Source organism: Lynx rufus, unplaced genomic scaffold, assembly GCF_022079265.1.
Source record: "Lynx rufus isolate CCGP_SWC_20201006 ecotype Redwood Valley unplaced genomic scaffold, mLynRuf1.p SCAF_5, whole genome shotgun sequence".
Classification (NCBI taxonomy): domain Eukaryota; kingdom Metazoa; phylum Chordata; class Mammalia; order Carnivora; family Felidae; genus Lynx; species Lynx rufus.
Window position 1 is genome coordinate 118,461,086 of NW_025814867.1, and position 23,989 is coordinate 118,485,074.

At 37.6% G+C, this 23,989-nt stretch overlaps 2 protein-coding genes across 3 annotated transcripts in view; one reads left to right on the forward strand and one right to left on the reverse strand.

The window, feature by feature from the left end:
* The window catches only part of ZNF654 (zinc finger protein 654), a 92,864-nt gene extending 76,420 nt beyond the window's left edge, over nucleotides 1-16,444 (reverse strand). The window contains exon 1 of the mRNA XM_047099370.1: nucleotides 16,154-16,444. Coding sequence (XP_046955326.1) covers nucleotides 16,154-16,342 — 189 coding nt within the window. The 5' untranslated portion in view covers nucleotides 16,343-16,444. The remainder of the gene's footprint in view (nucleotides 1-16,153) is intronic.
* Nucleotides 16,445-16,677: 233 nt separating this feature from the next.
* Nucleotides 16,678-23,551, forward strand: CGGBP1 (CGG triplet repeat binding protein 1). Of its 2 annotated transcripts, none has more exons than XM_047099374.1 (3): nucleotides 16,678-16,852; nucleotides 17,454-17,656; nucleotides 19,883-23,551. In XM_047099374.1, the coding sequence occupies exon 3, from the start codon at nucleotides 19,902-19,904 to the stop codon at nucleotides 20,403-20,405; it is 504 nt and encodes a 167-aa protein (XP_046955330.1). In that variant the 5' UTR covers nucleotides 16,678-16,852; nucleotides 17,454-17,656; nucleotides 19,883-19,901; the 3' UTR covers nucleotides 20,406-23,551. The 2 variants fall into 2 exon arrangements, with proteins under 2 accessions (XP_046955330.1, XP_046955331.1); XM_047099375.1 differs by lacking the exon at nucleotides 16,678-16,852 and adding an exon at nucleotides 16,880-17,301.
* Nucleotides 23,552-23,989: the final 438 nt, after the last annotated feature.

The following is a 23,989-nucleotide window of genomic DNA, read 5'->3' on the forward strand; positions in this document are numbered from 1 at the left end:
ATTTTAAGGTTAATAATGTACTGTTTTGCCCTTAAACCTACAGATCTTCCTACAAAATTCAAATTCCTAAACCAAGATCTAGACCAATCCATTTTTCCAATATTAATATGTATCAATACTTTTCTGAATGTCATGTTCTGGTCTAGTGGTTCTGAAACTTTAGTATGCATCAGAATCATCTGGAAGGCTTGTGAAAAACACAGACTGCTGCACCCCAGCCCAAATTTCAAGATTCTGTAGGTCTGGGTGGGGCCGAGAATTTGCATTGCTAATAGTGTTCACATTCCTGTTGGTCTGAGAAATCACACTTTTAAGAACCACAGCTCTACACATAATTAACTACCCCATTCATAAATCTACTTTTCACAAATTATCTGCTCTACTTATAATTTCTCCTACTCATACCACTTCCTTTTTCATGTCTACATTTAATACTAACAATTCTCTTTATTTATCTTTATTTTTTATTCTTTCTTTTTTTTTTTTTTTTTATTTTGGAAAGAGAGAGAGTGCACCAGCAGGGGAAAGGGGAAGAGGATGGGAGAGAATCTTTTTTTCTTTTTTAATGTTTATTTTTGACAGAGAGAGAGAGAGAGCACGGGGGGAAGAGCAGAGAGAGAGGGTGCTAGTCAATTTGAAGCAGGCCCCAGGCTCTGAGCTGTCAGCACAGAGCTGACACAGGGCTCGAACTGTCAGACAGTAAGATCATGACCTGAGTCAAAGTCAGGCGCTAAACCAACTGAGCCACCCAGATGCCCGGGGAGAGAGAGAGACTCTTAAGCAGACTCACGTTCGGCTCGCAGCCCAATTTGGGGCTCGATCACACGACCCTGGGATCATCACCTGAGCCAAAACCAAGAGTCAGACGCACAACTGAGCCACCTCAATACTAACAATTTTCAGTACTGAGACTCAGTTCAAATGTTATTCACTAAAACTTTCCCAAATGATGACTATTAGAAGTCATTTCTCCACATGAACTTGTAGAGGACTTAACATACATAGTGTTTATTGCACTAACCACCATTTCCCTGTTTCAGGTTTATTTTTATTTACTCATTCATTTATTCTAAACTTACTGAATGCCTAGTGTGTACCAAGTATCCTAATACTCTCGTTTTTAGTGGAAGGAAAATTGGTAAACAAATGTATGTTAGATAGTGTTAAATTCCCTGGAAAATAAAACGCAAAGTAAAGGAAAAAGAATGCCAGAAGTGGGATGCTACTTTACACTTTATCTGGGGTGTTCAGGGAAGGCCTCCATCTCTCTTATAAAGGACACTGAACAGGGTCTTAGAGAAAACCATATTCATATCCAAATAAAAAGTGTCTCTGGCCAATGAAACAAAAGCTAAATGCAAAGGCCAAGGGCAGGAGCATACTTATTCAAGCTGAAGGAAGGGCAAAAATGCTAGTGTAGCTGAAGGTAACTAGTGGAGGCAAAGAGTCTTATGAGACTAGTCAAAGAGCTAGACAAGGGCCTGATCATGAAGCACTATAGTCCACGGTAAGAATTTGGGGTTTGATTCTGAGATAGAAAAGCATGGAAAGTTTAGAAGAGATCTCACTCTCACATCTTGAAAAGGATCACTTTGGCTGTGTGGAGAACAAACAGAAAAAGTAGAAGCAGGGAGATAAAATAATCCAGGGAAAAGATGACTGTGGTTTGAATCAAGGTCATAACAGTACATGCAGTAGTCAGATACGTCTTTTCTCCCTTACCAGATGATTCAGTTCCTTGAAGGCAGGGGTTATGACCTTTTCCTCCCTAAATCCCCTAAAATCAGTAGGATAAAGCTTTTCACAGTCACAGCCAATTTTTTCTTTTAGGAATACTTTCTACAACACTTTCATGGCACTTTACATATCTAGATCTATGCCTAAAATAAAGAGAATTCAATTGATATAAAGAAAAAGTAAGTTATATACTATTGGACAGACACGTTATACATTTTATAAGCACCTATTAAGTTATGAGTACTCAGCAGTTGAAGGTAACTTCAGAATATAAAAGAGAACAAAGTATATCAAGACTTTAAGAACAAAATAACTTTAGTTAATACAGAAAATTAAGAAACTAAAAACAAGAATTTATTTTTTTCATAAAATCAAGAAGAATTAAGAAGGGGCTGCATAGTAAGAGTTAAGTGCCTAGAAGGGAAGCAAAAATTGCATATCCACTCTAAGTATACAAACACTGGATGACACATAGGAAATCAAAGTAATGAAAAAGAATGAGTTTTAAGATTCTTATAACTTAGTTCTACCTAATTTCTTTTTTAGGACTTTCTCCCCTCTTGATTATAAGTTATGTATGCTCACTGTAGTAAATTTGGATAATATACGAAAACATCATCCATCATTGTACTGCCCACATATAACCACCGTTAACATCTTGGTATATTTCCCTTCAAGCTGTGTGACTTGGGGTTAGTTGCTTAACCTCTCTGAGTCTCAGCTGCACTATTCATAAAATGAAGACAAAAATAGTACCTATCTCACAGGGTTGTTGCAAAGAATAAATGAGAATCTAGGACAGGGGCTGACATAGTTTTTCTTAAAGAGCCAAAAAGCAGCTTATGGACCATATACATTCTCTAATCCCAACCAGTCAATCCTGCTGTTGTATCATAAAAGTACTCACAGAAAATGTAGAAATGAAGGCACATACTCCAATAAAGTTTTATTTATAAAAACACTGCATGTGTCACAATGGCTTATAGCAAAAGTTCATAACCTTTCAGCATGTTTGGATTGTTGTTGGGTTTTTTGCTTTTTTTAGAAAGTTTTTGAAATTCTTAAGAGGATCTGGAGGAAAAAAAAAAAGAAATTTAGACCTGCTACCAAAGAAATGGCAAATACAACTTTTTGCAAATAATTTCAGAGTTCATAGACTTTCTGAAGTATATGAATGGCTCATATATATGATCATCAAAAAAAATTCTATTTCTAATGAAGCAGCTCATGTGATTTATCTTCGCCACACTTTCCTTCTCTACAATCCACATGTGAGCACAGTGAAGACTGCACCAGCCTACATTCAAACTGTGTAATCCTGATGCCAATTTTTCCACCTAGTTTTTATTATATCTTCCTAAGTCATTACGTAATCATCAAACACATCATTTATTAAGCCTGAATAATATTTTAGTTTACAAAGGTTTGAAAAGTTTTCAACGATTTTAAATGTTCTGCTTGCTGTTCCATTTTCAATTCATTCCTTTCTTTAGTTATAATTAATGCTATGATGAATAGCTTTACATCCAAATTTATATTTCCTCAAAAATGAATGCATTAAGGAAAATTACTAAGCCAAAAAGTAAAAGTTATTTTTAATGTTTGCAATATATTTTGATGAGAATGGTTGTGATGATATTTACTCCCACCAGCTGAAAATGTTATCTGTTTCACTACTCCTTCATGAGCATGGAATCTAAATTTCAGACTTTACTTTTACCTGAGAAACCTTTGGGCAAGTTTCAAATCATGGTAAAAGGATAGATAACAAAATCTGAAAACGAATATCCACTGTACCCTGGATTAGTAAGATTTCCACATACTTAAGGTTCTATGTAAGTAATATGGAGAGTAAGAAACCTTAAAATTTAATCATTTATGGGGCACCTGGGTGGCTCAGTGGGTTGAGCGTCCGACTTCAGTTCAGGTCATGATCTCACAGTTGGGTTCGGGAGTTCGAGCCCTGCATGGGTTTGCTGCTGTCAGCCTATCAGCGTAGAGCCTGCTTCGGATCCTCTGTCCCCTTCTCTCTGCCCCTCCCCCACTTGCACTCTCCCCTAAATACATACTTTTTAAAAATTAATCATTTAAGATAAATATCTAAAACATATTCCATACTCTCCTGCCTTCAAAACACAGTAACACAAAATAACTTCTACTGGTTTGTAATCATCATAACTTGCATTTTAAGAATAAACACTATAATGAGCCACTGCTTCTAAGAGAGGTATATCCCATTTAGGTGGGCTGGGAGGAAAATCTAAAAAGGTTGAGAATCACTTTTAGTTTTTTCAGTTTATTTATTTATTTTCAGAGAGACAGAGTGTGAACAGGGGAGGCACAGAGAAAAGAGGGAGAATCCCAAGAAGGCTCCATGCTGTCAGCACAGAGCCCCGATGTGGGGCTGGATTTCATGAAAATGTAAGATCATAACCTGGGCTGAAGTCAAGAGCTTAATCAATTGAGCCTCCAAGAATCACTTCTTAAAGAAAGCTTCTGATAGCTTAAGTTTGATTTTTTCTCTCTCTCTTTTACATTCATGAACATCCTTAGTTTCTGCTGCCTTGAGTCTTTTTGAATCACTATTTCTACTCAGTCCATAACTGCTTTACCAAATACATATGCTACAATAAATACCAAATGCATATTCCTAGGTACAATATAATGTATGTGTATACTGAAATAACTAAGTACACAGGCTCTTGACAGGCTGGCCAGATTCGAATCCAATGACCACATACTAGTTATACACAGTGACTTAGTCAAGCCATTTACTATCTCTTGGTCTTAGTTTCCTGATCTGTAAAAGGAACAATGGCAAATAATCTGTAGGGTAGTGGATTAAGTGATTAAAAAAAAAAAACAAGTAAAATGACTTATCACAGTATCTAATACTTGGAAAACACTCAATATATGACTTATGTATACATATAGAGAGCATTTCAATAAAATAAATCATTCAGATATTAAAAATACACACACATCACTGATGATAGTGATTAATGAGTATTTAGAACATTTCAACTTTAAAATAGACAATGGTTAATTTTAGTAAACTCTAGTTATAGAAATATATATTAATAAACCATATAAGGTAGCACCTGGGTGACTCAGTCAGTTAAGCCTCTGACTCTTGCTATCATTTCAGGTCCTGATCTCACAGGCATGAGATGGAACCCCACATTGGGCTCTGCGCTGACAACTTGGAGCCTGCTTGACATTCTCCTTCCCTCCCTCTCTCCTTCTCTCTCTTGCTCACTCACTCTGCCCCTCCCCTGCTCACTCTCACACTCTCACTCTCTCTCTCCCTAAACAGACAAACAAATTATGTAGGGGCACCTGGTGACTCATTCAGTTGAGGTTCTGACTCTTGATTTCAGCTTAAGTCATGATCCCAGGGTCATGGGATGGAGCCCCATGCTGGGCTCTGCATTGAGCATGGAGCCTGCTTAAGATTCTCTTTCTCCCCACCTCTGCCCTCTCCCCTGCTCACACTCTCTCTCTAAAATAAAATATTTTTTAAAATATATTTTAAAAAATAAAAATAAGGGGCTCCTAGGTGGCTCAGTCAGCTAAGCGTCTGACTCTTGGCTTCAGCTCAAGTCATGATCTCATGGTTGCTGAGATTGTGCCCCGTGTTGGACTCTGTGCTGTGAGAGGGGAGCCTGCTTGGGATTCTCTCTCTCCCTCTTTCTCTGTTCCTCCTTCATGCATGCACACACCCATCCTCTCTCTCAAACTAAATAAACTTAAAAATAATAATAAATTTTAAAAATAAATAAAAATTTAAAAACTGTGTACACATTTCATAGGGACATTATATATACCCATATATATACATTTTATATATACCCACACAAATTTTTGTGGTATATACAGCAACACTGTGCACCTATTCATATCTACAGTAGTCCCTCCACCTTATCCTTGGGAGATACATTCCAAGATCCCCAGTAGATACTTGAAACCACATATAGTACAACAAACCCTATAAATACTATGTTTCTTCCCATACATAAATATCTATGATAAAGTTTTTTTTTTTTTATTTTTAATGTTTATTTATTTTTGAAAAAGAGAGAGAGAGACAGAGCATGAGCCAGGGAGGGGCAGGAGAGGGAGACACAGAATCAGAAGCAGGCTGCAGGCTCCAAGCTGTCAGCACAGAGCCCGATGCAGGGCTCCAACTCACAAACCGTGAGATCATGATCGGAGCTTAAGTCAGAGGCTTAACCAACTGACCCACCCAGGCTCCTCTCTTTTTTTTTTTTTTTTTTAATTTTTTTCAACGTTTATTTTTTATTTTTGGGACAGAGAGAGACAGAGCATGAACGGGGGAGGGGCAGAGAGAGAGGGAGACACAGAATCGGAAACAGGCTCCAGGCTCTGAGCCATCAGCCCAGAGCCAGATGCGGGGCTTGAACTCACGGACAGCGAGATCGTGACCTGGCTGAAGTCGGACGCTTAACCGACTGCGCCACCCAGGCGCCCCCAGGCTCCCCTCTTAAGATAAATTTTAATTCATAGTTAGGCACAGTAAGACATTAACAACAATAACTAATTATAATGTAGAACAATTATAACAATTCCCTGTAACAAAAGTTATGAGAATGTGATCTCTCGTTCTCTCTCTCAAAAATATCTTATTGTAGTGTGCTCACCCTTCTAATGATGATGTGAAATGATAAAATGCCTACATCATGAGATGAAGTGAGATAAATGACATAACGTAACATAGTGTTAGGCTACTAATGACCTTTTGACAGTATACCAAAAGAAGGAGCATCTGCTTCGGGACCACAGCTAACCTCAGGTAACTGAAATCGCAAAACAAAACTGCAGATAAAGGGGGCTACAGTACAGACATAACTACTTCTCTTCCCTCTCTCTTTCCTCTTTTCATGTCTCTGTACCATGTTTTACCACAAATGGAGCCAGAAAATGAGCCTGTCTCCCGCTTTCTCAAAGTTAATTAACTGATCAATTATAAAATATCACTTAACCCTGAATGAATATAACTAATCATGTTCTCCATGCCTTCACCTACCCAGGTAAGCAATGCTGAACAAAAGTACAGACTAGTGGTTACTCTACATTCATAATCAGCAAACTCAAATGGTTCTGTAGGTCAGTAAATTCTACCCACATCTCTAAGAAGCTACCGCTTTAGAACTCCATTCACATTAAATCTCCAACCAGCGCCACGTACTCTAAACAAGATGAACTTTCCTGCTACCCCAAAATTCTATATAAAGCAACCCCTACATTTGTGTTTTGAATCTTATCTTTCCTTCTCTTTTTGGAATCTTATTTTATAGATTATCCCTTCTTTCTTTTGTAGATTTACCTCTGCCTTTCAAATTAATCATTTTTATCAGATTTTAAACATGCCAAATTCTCACCAGTTTATTTTTTTAAATCCTCAGCTTTAATCTATAAGCTCTCGACCTTCTACCTATCTTTCCTTCTCCTTTAAAAGTTATCTATACTTACTGTCTCTCTTTCTTTGCCTCTCACTCCTCAAACTACTCCAGTCTGATTCCTACTTCCATCACTACATCAAAACAGCTCTGCTTAAAGTCACCAAAGACCTCCATGTTAACTCAATGGTTGGATCTCAATGGCTTTCAATGTCAAGCACCATTCACTCTATCCTGAAACATTCTCTACCCTTGATTTCTGTGATACCATAGTTACTTGGTTTTCTCCAACCTCTTTAACCTTTCTCAGACTTCATTTGAAGACTCAATCTTTTCTACCAGGCAACTGTACTGTGTAGTCACTGAAGATTCATTTCTAAGTCCCCTTCTTTTCCCACTCCATATTATCTCCTTATGTTAGCTTATACATACACATGGCTTCAAATGCCATCCATTCACACTGCTAAGATGACCAGACCTCATTTCTGCACTCTGGATTCTGTAAATCCAGGTATCTTTAAGATCTCTCATTCGATGAGAAAAGGCATTTTAAATTCAACATGTTCAAACTAAACAAAACAAAGAATCTCAGCAGACTTCAACTTGCCCAAGAATCCAAAAATAGGCAAGTCTCTTGTAGGCCTCTGCTTTATAGTATTGAATACCCGTACTTCATAGAACTTACCAAAGTGATAACTGTACACAAAAACATGGACAATGACTGTTTGCTTACTACTATATATCCAGTGACTTCTATAACTGACAAGCTTCGACTATAATATCAATGACTCTTTTCCCCACAGCCTAAAAGGAAAGCCTTTTAGCTATTTTCATATTCACCACTGCTTTGGAGAGTTGAGTGTACTGAGTGCTTGCACAGAGTGTCAGTGTACTGGACTTTAAGGTCTTATGTAACGAATTATACAGACTGACCTCCTCTCATGTTTAGTTTGCCACCAGTATTCCACCATGGCTCTAACCAGGTGACATTGATTGGGTCTCATACTAGGGAACAGATCCATACTGAATAGAGTACACTGGTGAAACAATGAACTGACCTGTCAGAGAAATAGGGAGCTAAGGAATCAATGTGATACATATTACATGAAAGCTAAAGGTTACCTATCTAGTACCAGATTTATTAGAAATTACGGAACTTAAAAATACTCTCCAGTGTAGAGCAGGTACTACCATAAATGATTTATAACATAAGTAGGATCTGTATTTAGTTAAATAAATTACCTCAGATTTCAAATGTCCTAATATCCTTACCATTACATATTAGTATACATTTAAAATGGTATACCAATTCACCATATTTTACTGATCACATTGGTTTTTTCAAATAACTTTCCAGACACAGATTTTGCCATAGTTTTATTAAATTTAATTTAAAATTCTTTTTGCTTTTGTTTGTAATTGCTAAGGTATAGTTTAACACTTTTTGGCAGGAAAACAAAGATTCAGTGCCAACAATAATAGTACAACTGGTACCTCACTTCTGTTTGGCAGAACTGCAAAATGATGGTATCATTAAAAAACTTAAAAGCAATAAACTTCATTTAAAAATATTTTCTTCTACCATTTTATCTACAAAATTAAAATGGAGATCAATTTTTTGAAGCCAGTATGACTGATGATGGTTATTAGAAAGCAGTATGGACATACTTTTACTGTAAGACTGTGTATAAAGAAGTTATTTAAATTTAGGGTCTCATTGGTTTACCTAAAATGACCTTCATAAGTTCACTTAACCAATTCATTTTTTTTTTTAATTTTTTTTCAACATTTATTTATTTTTGGGACAGAGAGAGACAGAGCATGAACGGGGGAGGGGCAGAGAGAGAGGGAGACACAGAATCGGAAACAGGCTCCAGGCTCTGAGCCATCAGCCCAGAGCCCGACGCGGGGCTCGAACTCACGGACCGCAAGATCGTGACCTGGCTGAAGTCGGACGCTTAACCGACTGCGCCACCCAGGCGCCCCGATAACCAATTCATTTTTTAAAAAATGCACGTACTTTTAGGAACCAAGGAGTTAAATTTCATTATACTTAATTAATCTGGCATTTAGTGCATTTATTTACAGAAAATAAGATACAGAGGTAGAAAGAGAAAAAAATAAAATGTGGACCTTTTAATGTTCATTTATTTATTTTGGGAGAGAGCGAGAGCATGAGCAGAGGAGGGGCAGAGACAGAGGGAGAGAGAGAATCCCAAGCAGGCTCCACACTCAGCACAGCGCCCAATGTAAGGCTTGACCTCACAAACTGTGAGAACACGATCTAAACTGAAATCAAGAGTCAGAGAGTAACGGAGTCATCCAGGAGCCCCAAAATGTGTTTTTTATACTTTAGTTTTCCTCTGATTATAAAGGTAGTTGGTTTAACTAAGAAAATATAAAAAATAAATAAGTGTAAAGAAAATAATCAAATTCAGCTACAAACTTATCACTAAGAAGTTATCCACCATTAACAATTTGATATATTTATTTTTCAGTCTTTTTTATATACAGAAGTGACATTACCTGCTTCCTGTGTTTTTTTCAGTAGTTATTTATACAACGAATAGTTTTCATATGAATAAATATTCTTTAAAAACATGACTGTTGGGAGGACATAGGATTCTACTATATGTAACAACTCCCCTAACTGCTCATTAAGGTTATTTTCAATATTGTAATGTCATAAGGAAAAATTAGTACCATTCAATTCTGAAAAACAACCTAAAACACATTAAACAACAATAGCAACAACAACTAACTGAGATAAACTAATCAACTAACCTATAACCCTAAGTTATAAATTATAATGTTATAATTATATTAATGTAATATAATGTACATAATGTAATATATTAATATAACACTAATTATAATAAATTAATGTGTTTCTATGGAATTCACCCTTTATGAACACTGGAAATATCCCAAATGTGTCAAATTTTGAAAACTATCTTTGAAAAGCTAAAATTTTAATTTGCAATTTAGTAATAAAAAAATTATTTTGCCAAAAGGAACAAAGTAAATTTGTGTGATGAAATTTTTTCTAGCTCTGAATATTCACTACAGAGTATATCAGGAAGTAGGATACTCTTTTTCAAAAGTAAATAAATCACTATGAATTAGTTTCAGTTCTTTTCCTTTTCATCATGTCTATTATTCTTTGCTGAGCTGAAAAACTAATTTGAGACTTCTAGTTAAATGTGGCAGATTGAACACACATTTATTTCTGCTCCCATTTGAAAACTCCACTGAAATAACAGTAAAAATATTTTTGTTTCAAAAGAGCTTAACTCACAAGGAAAAAAACAATGAAAAGGGAGAGATGACAAGATTTAGATAGCTATTATTTAGAAAGGGGGAAGGAAATTTGGGAACAAGCTAATTTGTACTAAAGAACACCAGAAAATCTCAGGAATGTCAAACACCACATATCTCTAAAAGTGGAGGTGAAAGTAGAATGAAAAACAGACCCATGGAGTCTCCCCAAGATCCCTTCCTCTACTAAATCAATGTAAACTCCAGATTCTCTGGAAAGGCTAAACTATAAGAGACTTAGAAGTAATAAGGCAGAGGAGGAAGGGGTTAGAGGGTAGGGAAGTGGATATGGAGAAAAGGGGAGGAGTGGTAAATTCAAAGTGTACAAACTGAACAGTGAGATGGTAAGGTACTCCCCATCTCCTCCATCAAGTAGGCTGGCTAACTGATCATATCTACAACTAGGAAAAAAAAATATTTATAAACATGGAGGTAAAGATCATAAGAGCTATAAAAGAGTTGCAACTGATTGCCTTTGGGAAATGTGTGGGTTAAGAAAGGGACAGTATATGCTGCTTTTTATGATAAACCGGGGGGGGGGGGGGTGGGGGGGCGGGGACTGGTTGCCTCTCTAATACCTATTCTTGTTTTCTTTCTTGCTAACAAAATCACAGACCTGTGTTTATCAGGAAAAATGATACAAAAAAAAAAAAAAGAAAAGAAAAGAAAATTCCTAGCATTTTTTCCAGATGGAGATACCTAACAAGATGAAAATGAAAGTCACTGAGTAGGATTTGGGCAATATATGTTTGGTTTACCCCTGTTCCTGCTACTTAGAGCCAGATGTGATGACTGGGACTCCAGCAACTATCGTGGGTCATGAAGCAAATGTGAGATAAGACAAGGACGACCGATAAGAAAGAGCAAATGATGGTACAATGATCATAAAGCTACTATATCATTCCTATACTATCCATTCAAGACTTTTCACATAAAAAAAAAGAAATGTATACAACTGTTTAAGGTATTCAAGTCTCTATTATCAGCAAAATGCAATTCCTGATATTCAAGTCCTGTATGATGTTTTAAAATAAATACATATAAAACACTTATAAAAATTAAAAGTAAATTAAAAATAATTCCAATTAATAGCAAGAATTGTTAATAATGTATTCTTACACCCTAAGAAACTACTAAAGAACTATAAATACTATGTAAATTCTATATTAAGACTAAGAAATCAAGATTATGTTTTCCAAATACAATTAAATTTTTAATTTCTCTAAAGTTACAATGTTTAAACCATGAGGCAAATCCTTTTTATCTGTTACATTGTCTCTTGGGTACCTATTCAAGTGCCCAGTACACAGTTGTTAAAATTTACTTAAGGATCACTGAATACTTTTTTGCCATTTGTATCAGTAATACAGATGTAAAGTATCCAGTGAGTTCCAAAGTAAAGGTATAGTGGGGTTTCTCAATTTAGGCACTACTGATATTTTGAGCCAGATAATTCTTTGTTGCTGGGGCTGCTCTGTGCATTTTAAGATGTTCAACACCCTCCCTGGCCTCTACCCACAATACACCAGTAGCAACCCCCCAATTAAGATAATCAAAAATATTGTCTTTGCCAAATGTCCACTGAAGGAAACAAAATCTCTGAGAAAATGCTGTTGTTTTTGCACATCATTTAATATTTCATCAGGATCTTCTAGTTAAATAACAGAATTTTAGAACTGTAACATTCCGAAATTTTCTCTAAATTTTATTGTGGGATATAAACTATAAGTGACTTACAGATTAGATTATCTCTAATGTCCCTCTTAAACCTTCAGAGGATTTTGCAGGAGAGAAATATTAATAGCTTCTATCTATTTAATTTTAACTATGTGCTAGGTATAGTACTGAGGACTTCAGGTTCATTCACTCCTTTTATACTCATGACATCCTCATGGGATGGCTATTAACTCTACTGTAGTAAAAAACAATTTAAAAGTCTATGTTAGTCAACATATCAATGTGTTTCCAGAAATACTTCTTTATCACTCACTATATTCATTCTGGCACTAAACTAAGAAAGTTCTTAACTTGCTAGTATACAGTTTTCGATGAAAACATTTCAATATATCTAGCCAACAAGGTAAGCTGAATTATTACAACCTTCAGGCATTGGAGAAATAGTTCACAATACCAAACAAGTCAGAGAAATAAATATCTGACTGTTTCTTGAAGTATTTTTTATACTGTGACACTAAAGAGGACTTTTACAACTTTTCACCCATGATTCCCAGAGTACTTCCGGTAACTACTTTGCACCACTTGCCAAAAAAAAAAAAAAATCATTTTATAATTATTTGAAGATTTATTTGTGATTTCAATCTGTCTTTCAATAGAAATTGAAGGCTGGGTTCAAATCCCAATTCACCCTCCTACTAGAACTGAAAATAAGTTAACTTGTTCAAGCCTCAATTTCAACTATGTAACTTGTGTAATAAAACCAATATGAAGGCCTTAAGAGTTAGCAGGCCCTCAATAAAAATTATTCTCCCCCTCCTTTCATCCTAAAAGCAAATTAAATATCAGTTACAAGCCAATTCTATTTAAGCATTTGCTCAGGGTCTACTAATAAGAGCCAAGGGAGGATGTGATAGGGGCAGTTAGTCCAACACTACACCAGGTAACTATTGGAAACCAACACTTTCAATCTCTCAAATCTATCACCTCAAAAACTAGCTGAAAGCTGAGGGGCTATTCCCTTAATCTGAGATTTTACAATTACTTGTATTGCTTCTCAAACAGAAAAGTATATCATCAACTGCACTGAGTGTAGGCATAATTATCACCACTTTGTATCACCTCTATCTTTTGTTTTACTTCTCCCTATGGTAAAAGATACAAGAACCTCTCTTGAAGTGTTCCTTCCTCTCTCCCTTCACCCACACAACTAACTGCCAAGAAATTTTGATTCATATTTCTCTCTAAAAGGAGGAAGATAAATTGAAGCCTTTCTTTTCAATGCCAGAAACGTCAGTGTATAATTCATATATTTTTTAAATTATTTTTTAATGCTATTTATTTTTGAGAGAGAGCACGTGCACAAGAGGAGGAGGGGCAGACACACACACACACACACACACACACACACACACACACACAGAATCCGAAGCAGGCTTCAGGCTTGAGTTGTCACTGCAGAGCCTGATATGGGACTCGAACCCACAAACCATGAGATCATGACCTGAGCTGAAGCTGGACACCCAACCAACTGAACCACCCAGGTGTCCCGAAGTCATGTATGTTAACCGACACCCACCCAAGTGCATATTATCCATTTTGCAGATTACCCATGATTAAGTAATCTACTAATGAATATAAATTACTTCATATTATCCTTAGTGAATATTAGAAAACCAAATCTTTGGGAATTAGATTATATGATCCACTGTTTCCTTTACTGGCAAATGAAACAGAACTACTATACTAGATTATATTAATCAATGGATAAAATTCAACTTAAGACAGATAATCTTTTATTCCATCTTAAAGTTTTAATGTAAAAAAGACTTTACAAAGCTCACCTGCAAGGTGGAAATAGGACAAGAGCCCAGGAACAAATCTACTGGTAATCTAGAGTACTATAAAATATGTAATGAGGTTTCAGGTAAAAGTTGGTAACATGAAAGTATGTCACTTTAACTTAACTCATAATTTAGCAATATAAAATAAAGGTTCATTAAGCACTTCCTGTTTAATTTACTTTCCTGGATATTTAGGAGGCAGCGAACTTTTATAGAACCATCAACTTCATTTGTTCTTAAAATAATTTACTGTCACTGTTTGGATGCAGTATTTCCCAGGCCAAATTTATTCATTTGTTCTTAAAAATGATTTCAAGATACAGAAGAATAGTTAAAAGTTCTACAAAAATGTTCTGGCCCTCAAAATTTTAAGTGCTACAGCAATTAACAATTATCTGATCAACTAAATCGACAAAGCTAAATGTAACCAAAACCAAGTCGCTCATTAAAAATATAAAAAGCAAAACATAGAAAAAAAATGAAAAAAACCCTTTCTGCCTATGAATGTATTTAAAAAAATCAACTGTAACCTAATTTTTGGAAGTTTAAAATTCCCATAGATGCAAAGTATACTGATAACATGGTTTCTACATGTAAAATATACAATAAGAAGATATGTACTGTAAAGACACTGAGCCTCTAAATCCAGTGAATGCCAATACCAAAACATATGCAAACATATACTTCCAAGAAAGTCACCAGAGAGCAATGTCAAAGAAAACTGACACACTTCATCCCAAGACAATTTCCACCTTCAAACCAATTTATCTATAGAGGTGGGAGGAGGGAGTCGAAAACAATTTAAAGCATTAAAAACTTAACTGAAAAGGTCAATCCATCCGTTTTCTTTCAATGCCTGGGAAGGCATAACATCAAATTTCAGCGAATACAATGCCCACCGCTGGTTAACTTCATTCCTACTTGTTACCAAGATGAAATTAATAGCTACCTTCAATTAACATGTAAAAGATCCAAACCCTTTACATATTCACCCATTTAACTACTCTTCCTATTTGACTGAAGAGGAAACTAAGGCACAGAGAGATTAAGTAACCAGTAGGTTACTTAGGTTACAAGGTAACAAGACTAGGAAGTGGTGGAGCCATGATTCAAACCCTATACATGTAAGATAATAAAATAAAACAAGGGAATGGAGTGTTAAAGGAATAAAAAAAAAAATCCAAATCGCAAGACTATGGTGAATGAGAACGAAATATTTGAAGTATAAATACGCGTAGATGTGAGTGTAAATTACACAAATTTTACCCCTAGACAAGTACTTTCTTGCTATAATATTTGATTACAGTCAAACACTTTCAACTACATCAAATCGTAGTGGCAGACGACCAAGTAAATAATTTACCGTCACTGTTTAGACACTGTATTTTACAGGCTACATAAAATACATTGTAATTTAAAACATGAAGGGGGTGGTGAGGTAATCGGAGCAATAGTTTAAGGAAAACTACTTTCTCTATCAACAGCTCATTAAAAAACAAACTACGTGTGTCGGGGAACTGGGGTAAGAAAAGGAAAGATGACAATCACACTGCCTTAACCCCACCTCCCAAAAAAGTAACTAACAGTGGGTCAGCGCCTAAAACCAACTGGAGAAATGGCCCAGTGGGATCTCGTGAGGGGATGACAGGAGACCCTAGCAGAGGGGGAGGGGTGGCGATGACAGGAGAGGGGGCGGTAGAGAGATGGCACGCCTCCCATCTCCGAAAAAGGGGAGAATACGGGGGGCAAGGGGCGGAGAAGGGAAGGCAGGAAATGTTGCCAGAGATTCCAAATGAGGTGAGAAGGAACAGGGTAGGAAACCCAAGAAGGCGGGACCCTCGGGCAGAAAGGGGTCTGTTTGGAGCAGAGGAGGCATGTCAGTACACAGTTTTCCTGCCAGCTGACCCCCCTTCTCTCCAGCCCTTCCAACCCCTGACAAACTCACTTTCTCAGCAACCCTAAACCCGCGGGTCATCCCAGTGCCGCTCCCTGCCCCCCACCCCAAGCCGGATAGGTGGAGGAGGGAGCTTCACTCTCTCTCCTTGTTGGGCTGGTAGAGCGGACACCGGACACAGCCCTGATTCGAGAACGAAAAGGCAAGGAAAAGCAGGGAGGCCCAGGACCCGGGTGACAAGTCCGGGCGGCCGACGGGCGCCTCACCTGACAGAAGCGTCGGCAGTAATCCCGACTGCTGATCCCAAAGCCGCCGACACCGCAGCTGCCGCTGCCAGCGCCACCTCTGCCGTCACCCGCAGCTCTGAGCCCAACAGGGCCTGGCGGGGACTCCACAATGGCCACGAGCTCTTCTCCGAGGCGTTCGGCCTCTTGATCGCTCTCTTCCTCCGCCATGAGGCTCTCGCCGCCCAGCGCGTACCAGCCCCTACGCCGCCGCCGCTGTAGCTGCCTCGGCTAACCTCCTCCTCCTCTAGTTCCCTCCCCCTTCCCTCCGCCCGAGCCGGACAGGGGCCTCTCGGCTGGCTCTACTTCCGGCTCCGCCCACCCACGCCCCCAGTTTTCATTGGATATATGAAGTTGCCAATCACACACATGCCCACCCTTCCACTCCCATTGGCCGAATCAGCCGTCTGTTTGATAGACTTGCGGTCCGTTGGTCAATGCTGCTCGGCGGTTGCTGGGGACCGCCTACGAGCTTTGCCGTAGGCGGCGCAAGAGGACGGGGCGCGGCGGGGGACACGGCGGCCGCCGCGGGGCTCGATCGGGCAACGGCGACGACGACGGCGGCGGCGGCGGCGGCGGGTTTTCCTCCTCCTTCACCCCCTGGCTCCTTTTTTCCTTCTTCCTCCTTTCCTTTCCGGCCGGGTCTCGTCCACTTCCCCTATCGGCGGCCCCGATCCTACGGTACCGAGGAACTAGGGAGGCCGAGGGTGGGCCCGGCCGTTGGTGCGGGCTTTGGGCCCGGGGCCTTCCGTCCTGAAGCGGGAGCCGGGGGCGGGGCCGGGGCGCCGTTGTCGGCGGGAGGAAGAGGGAGGAGACGGGAAGCCTGACAGCGGACGCCTCCGCCAGGCGCCCGCCGCCTCCTCCCCTGAGACTGCCGCCAACTCTGCTGTCGAGTTCCCGGGCCCACGGCCGGCGGCTAGGTCTCGGCCCTGCCCAGCTAGCGGGGCAAGGGTTGTGGGGCGCCAGCGTGCTGAGCTTGGCGCGGGAGGAGGGAGTCTAGACGCCGGGAACGTCCCGCGCCCCGCCTTTCCCTCCCCCTCCCGAACCCTCGGGCCTGGGGCGCGCGAGGAGGTGCAAAGCGGGGCAGACAACTGAGAAAGGACTGGGTTGAGGAGTGTGGAGGTGTTGAGGTAAACGTTGGGATCCGGATTTGGGTGAAGTTACCTAAAGGGAGCGATTTCAAAGACACCTGCGTGGTGGCTGTGTTGTTCGCCTTTTTATCTACCCTTCTTCCCTCCCCCTCCCCCATTTTTTCTTTCCATTTGTTTTTCATGTTTTACAGTAAAGGCATGACTTCCCGGCACCGCAGGGAAAATAGGGTGCAAGCCCAGAAACTATTTCCCCATCACCACTTGTTGAAAAACTGATTTGAAAGCATCTCCGGGTTTGAACAAACGAAAGTTCCAGGATTTCCATCGTCTCTGGTTTTGCTCTGGAGACCATTCACTGCTAAGTATCAAGACGAAAAACCTGGAAACTGACCGGGTAAACATTTAAACTTGAAAACTTACGAGTTTTATTTCGATCTAGTAAATAATTTGCTTCTCTTTTATTGGCTAACTTTTTAACTTCCTCGTTTAAAATATCTTTACCTTTTGTTGAAAACACTTGTTATTCAGGTCTGTAAAGTCGAGCATCCTCTACTGGGTGGATATTTGCCTATGAAGTAACACAAACAGACTTTTTGAAAGTTACAAGTCTTTGGAATGTATAGGCCTTTAACATTAGCACAAATGATTGAGCATTTTATGCTTCAAAGAATAATGAACATGTTTATTGTTTTAAAGTTTGAAATCCAAATATTTAAAGACAGACGACTTTTCTCATTGAAAAATTTAAGCATTCCTGGGCACAGATACTTAATGTTTTTCATTACTAGCCTAGAACCATTAATCATAATCGGGACTGATTTGCTATAGGAGTAAAAACACTACCATTGGGGCGCCTGGTTGGCTCAGTCATTTGAACATCGAACTCTTGATCTCAGGGTGGTGAGTTCAAGCCCTGTGTTGGGCTCCGAGCAGGATGTGAAGCCTACTTAAGAGGGGGGGGAAAAAAAGAAAAGAAAAAAGAAAGAAACTATTAAAGTACAAAAATGTGTAATAGTAATTCACTACTATTTTGGGGGGGCAGGAATCATATCTGTCTTGTATGCCATTGAAAACCTGTAGTCTAACAAAATTTGACACATGAGAGTCCAGCATTAAACAATTTTTTTAATGGAAAGAAAAAAAATCTATTAAAATCTAAACTTTATCATATTTTCCAGAATTTCTGTGAAATGTTACCTTTCTGAATTTATGTCCACAGGTGTCATACATAACACATATATTAGCAATTTAGAGGTCTTTTGAGAGAGATTTCATATAACCCAGCTATGAATTCTCTAGTATGGGTTAAGGGAAGACTTCATTATTGCTGATATTTTAATTTGTTACATATAGGTTAATGTAAGAGCTTAGTCCGAAGGAATAGCTCCAGAGAACAAATGGTTGTCACTGAAAACATTTGTTTGGTATCTCAATTTTTCAGTGTCCATAGAAGCAACGTCATGATTTTGGTAATAATCATAAAAAATTGTTATTAGGATAAATTAATAAATTATCATGCCACTCCTGAGTTAAAGATTCAGAAAAATAACAAAGATAATCATTTACTTTCCATCAACAAATTGTGATTGAGCACCTATCATATACTAGGCACTATGTTAACTTTTTAGATTTGTGCTAACTTACTAGTTAATAGGTAAAATAAATAATTAACAAAGGTATTAGTTTTTAATGGTAAAAAGAGGAAACAAGTATTAGAAAAAGCATTTGCATATCTTGATCATCCCCTTTATAAAACTCAGTGGAGGTATATTTGCATTAAAATATGACTGGGGCACCTGGGTGGCTCAGTCAGTTGAGTGTCTGACTCTTGATTTCAACTCAGGTCATGATCTTGCTGTTGAAGGGATTGAGCCCCATGTTGGGCTCTGTGCTGACAGCCCAGAGCCTGCTTGAGATTCTCGCTCTCCCACACACTCTGCCCCTCCCCCACTCGTGCTCGGTCTCTCTCAAATAAATAAACTTTTTAAAACATGACTTACTTTGAGCTCTGTATTTTGGCTTTAAAATTTAATGTCCTTGTTGCTGCTGTTAATTGCAGCTGGTCTGTGTTCTTTCTTGGTTTTTACTTTTTGTTTTTTCCGAACAATTTTGGACATTACATCCATCTTCATATAGAAATAAGCCAGTTTAGTGGCCCACCTGTTTGAACAAACTTTGCACATAATTCCCTACAATTGTGTTCCTAAAATCAGTTGCCCCAAAACTGTGATGGGAAAAGAAGCTCTTTTAAACTTCAATACACATCTAAGTTGAATGAGAGTAATATAATTGATACCCTAAATATTGGCATCAGATCATGTTTTCCTAAAAGATAGTGACATCTGGAATAGTTGGAAGTTCTTTTTTCATAATTCTAATTTATTTGAATTTCATCAAATCCAAGGAATGGACCTGATTGTTACTAGTAATTTGCTCTGGTTTTGCCTTCCCTTACATATTTTCAGGTAAGTTAAGAGTTAATAGACACAGTCTATTAATTTGAATTAAGTTTTCTGGAATCTTTAAATCTTAAAATGCTCATACCTGTCTTTTGTTTGTTAATTACTTCCTGAACGAATTGTTGTTATAACACTTATCTTTGTTTCTCTTGTCTCTGAAGAACCTTATTCAGAGTCAGAATGGAAAGATTTGTAGTGACAGCACCACCTGCCCGAAACCGTTCTAAGACTGCTTTGTATGTGACTCCCCTGGATCGAGTCACTGAGTTTGGAGGTGAGCTGCACGAAGATGGAGGAAAACTCTTCTGCACTTCTTGCAATGTGGTTCTGAATCATGTTCGCAAGTCTGCCATTAGTGACCACCTTAAGTCAAAGACTCATACCAAGAGGAAGGCCGAATTTGAAGAGCAGAACGTGAGAAAGAAGCAGAGGCCCCTAACTGCATCCCTTCAGTGCAACAGTACTGCGCAAACAGAGAAAGTCAGTGTTATCCAGGACTTTGTGAAAATGTGCCTGGAAGCCAACATCCCACTCGAGAAAGCTGATCACCCAGCAGTCCGTGCTTTCCTGTCTCGCCATGTGAAGAATGGAGGCTCCATACCTAAGTCAGACCAACTGAGGAGAGCATACCTGCCTGATGGATATGAGAATGAGAATCAGCTCCTCAACTCCCAAGATTGTTGACAAGGAGGTTACCACCATTGTGATCAAGATAAATGTGGAGTATTAAAGTTATGTGTTGATTGTGTGGTTCATTTTTATATTTATTTCATTTAAAATCATGTGATGCAGAATAGTTTTGCAATGTGTATATAGTTGCAGGCAAAAAACAAAAAACAAAAAAAAAACCTCACTGCAAAACTTACTGTTAATTTTAGTCACCAATGGTGTAAAGCAAAACTTAGGGTTTAGAGTGTGCTAGGATACCTGAAACCTGATGGTTATCTTTAAAATTGATGGTTTTTCTCCTGAAATGTTTGTGCATGGAAGAACTGCCCTGCTTTTTTACCCTGTTGCCATATATGATTATTCCTTGTGAAATTACTTAATTACTTGGATTGAACACTAGCCTAGGAAATTGAAGCTGCTGCCAGGCAACACCACTCACAGTAACTTAAAGGAATTATTTCTGATTAGAGGATCCTCTTCAAAAAGGAAGGGATGGTGGGAAACTGTTCTTCTATCTTCAGATCCCTCGCAGAAATGACTGTCTTTATTTCAAACTATGCTTGTATATGATGTAGTTACCTTATCTATCCTTCAGTTCCTCACTGTCTTTTTTTCACCCTTTTGAAAGGCTTATTGTATTAGTAGCAGCTTCAAGTGACCAAAAGACTAAAATCGTTCTTTTAATGTCAGTGCCAAAAGCCATGGGGAATTTTGCAGTGACATGATTTTAGTCTCTTACTATAAACAAATTTTTTTAACCATAGCTTTCATTTCAAGCATCATCTTGAACTTGCAAGCTTTTTTTTTCCAATGTCTGATGTTAAAAGATTTAAAGATTGGCATTTTTATTTAAACATAGACATTTTATGATTGAGTTTCCTGTTTTTACAGAAGACTAGTAATTAGCTTTTGGCTGACAGATCAGATAATAAGGAAATTACTTTCTATACATTAATGTTTCCATATGATTTATAAGACTTTAGGTAAATAGAACCGAGTTAACTTACTTTCACTTTTATGCGCTTTTGCCTCTGGTGGTGCAAGGTTTTTAAACATGGATGGTAAACAATTGTCTAGAAAGACTGGCAAGATTTTTGTAGTGGGAGATCTGGCAGTATCCTGCATAACTGTTTGGGTGAGGAAATAATCAGTCCTGTTAAAGGTCAACCATGTTCAGGAAATGATCTCTGCGAACCTCACTTATCCTGTAAGTTATATCCTCTCCATTGGAGACCCAAATTATATTTTTTAAAAACTAAACAGCTGAAGACTTGGACTAGAGCTTTAAAAAAAAAAAACTTAAATTTCTTGAAAACGTTTAAGTTTAAAATACTCATGAAATATATTTCTATTACAAAGCACTAACATGAATGCCCTATGTGACTTGGAGTTATCTTTGAGGTCATTTTACCACAAATCTTCATTTGAAAAAAAAAAAAAAAAACCAAAGTGAGTAAGAAGGTTATGTTTTTCAGAAACAGCTTTCCATGTATTAAGTTTCTTTTACAGACTTAAGTTCCTAGTTCGGGTTGTCAAAATGCCCATCTGATTTTTAGATTTTATGTTAGTTTTTGTGTTGTTTTCATTTTAAAATAAGCCTGCCACCAAGAAAAAAAAAAAATTGCTCGGCAAAATTTGAGTTTTTCTCATGTTTAGTTATGTAAAGTAGCACAATTAATGCCTGGAGTAGTGCTGTCATTGCTAAAGCACATACATGAGGAGACCAGCAGCAAAACATAACCAAAATATACTTTGCTTTTACTTCCCCTAGTAAAGAATTTGCAGGCAACCATGTTTCTTTTGAATTAACTAAGATGGTAGAATAAGAAGCTAGGAAAATAATTGAGTTTTACAGCATTTTCAGAATACAAAAATAAGGTTAGATATACAATCATTCTAATTTTTCAAAATTCCATGTGATTCAGACTGCTCCCTATTTTAATATTAATTTGCACTAACAGCAAACACATAGTGGCAGAACAGTTTTGAGTAGTCCTAAGCAGTAAACTGGATGATGTTGCACAAGAAAAACCAATAATTCACATTTGAGTTTCTAGTAGTTATTACTGATTTGATGATCATTTAGGTCCCATATGTGTTAATGTATTTCTCCAGGCTCCTAACTATTCCCATATATATATATATATATATATATATATATATATATATATATATCTAGGGGCATAATTCTTCCTCCTATTAGGATTATATCATGTCCTTAGAAGCATTTTCCATCCTGTTGTGGAGGTTTAATATGTTTGTTTACTGATTATGAAACTTTTTGTTCCCTGAAACTGGTTAACTTTGTCTCATAGTTCAATAGGTAAGGCAGAATGATTGCTTTAGCCTGCTCAAACTGGTACAAATCCGTGAAGCCATGGTTGGCATATGTTGGATAACAAATGAAAATGTCTAAGGTGTATGCTGCCATGAAGGTGTAATGGACATGTGTACAGAAGCTTTCAATCTTAACTATATAGTGTTAGTGTGATGCTATACTATTGGAAAAATAGCAGTTTTTTTTTTCTATTTTATAAGTTGTATGCATAAACATAAGATTTGTAATGTTTCATTTATAAACTGCCTTCTTCAACACATGCTTACCTGTTAATAGTGTTTTCTTGAAGTATGGTAGTATGTCTTCCAGAATTTCACTATATGCTTACAGTAAATAGTTACTAGCTTGTTGAAATGTTAAATTCCTTGTTGTTGTTGTTTTGTTTTGTTTTGTTTTAATTCTGTGGGGCATATAGCAAGCCTGAAAGACATTGTAATTATTTCCTACAGGGTGAAAATTTAGAAAGATTGTGTATGAGAGCCTAAATAGTTATTTTATTCATTATCATCTTTAAGACTTTTTTTTTTTTTAAACAAATGCTACTTCCAGTTAATGCATTTGGCCCTACTGATTTTGGGGGACCAGAAAACTTTAAAGAAAAAGCTCTGCATCTTACAATTGTAACCAATTAAGTATCAGCTTGGGATTTTTCTGAAGTATTCATTGCTTAAAAACTGTTGTAAGTAAAAGTTGGCAAGATCTCCAAGCAGAAAGTTCCATGTTAAAACTTTTGCCTGAAAGAATTTGTATGTGAATGTTAATGGAAAACACATTTAAACAAAATAAAATTTAAAGTGGCCCAAAACGAAAGCCACAAACATTTCGTCATTTGGTGCTTAGTCTTTGTGAGGGCTCTCTGTGGTTTGACTTGCCCCAACTGACTTTAAATGAGTACAAATCACCTTAAAACATATTCATTAAATAGAAGATTCATCCTATAATTTGATTGAAAATCTTAGCCTAAAATAAATTGCTTTAGTTTCTGGTCAGCACTGATTAACTTGTGAATAGTGAAGTGACTGTCCTAAACCTTCATTTATCTCAATCCATACTATCATAGACTTGTAAGGTAAATACAGTTCTTACCTAGTGGTATTCTACTTGTATCCAAGATACTGTATTCATTAAAAGTTTACTATGTTTATTTTTGTATTCCCATGCTTTTTTTTTTTTTTTTTTTTTTGCTCACGCATGTATCCTTAGTATAATGTGTCACTTTTAAAGTTTTGTCTCTGTGACTTTTAGAAATAAATTTCAAAAA

What these genes read in the sequence shown, in the direction of transcription:
- CGGBP1 (XM_047099374.1), top strand. Translation starts at nt 19,902, where the DNA reads ATGGAAAGATTTGTAGTGACAGCACCACCTGCCCGAAACCGTTCTAAG.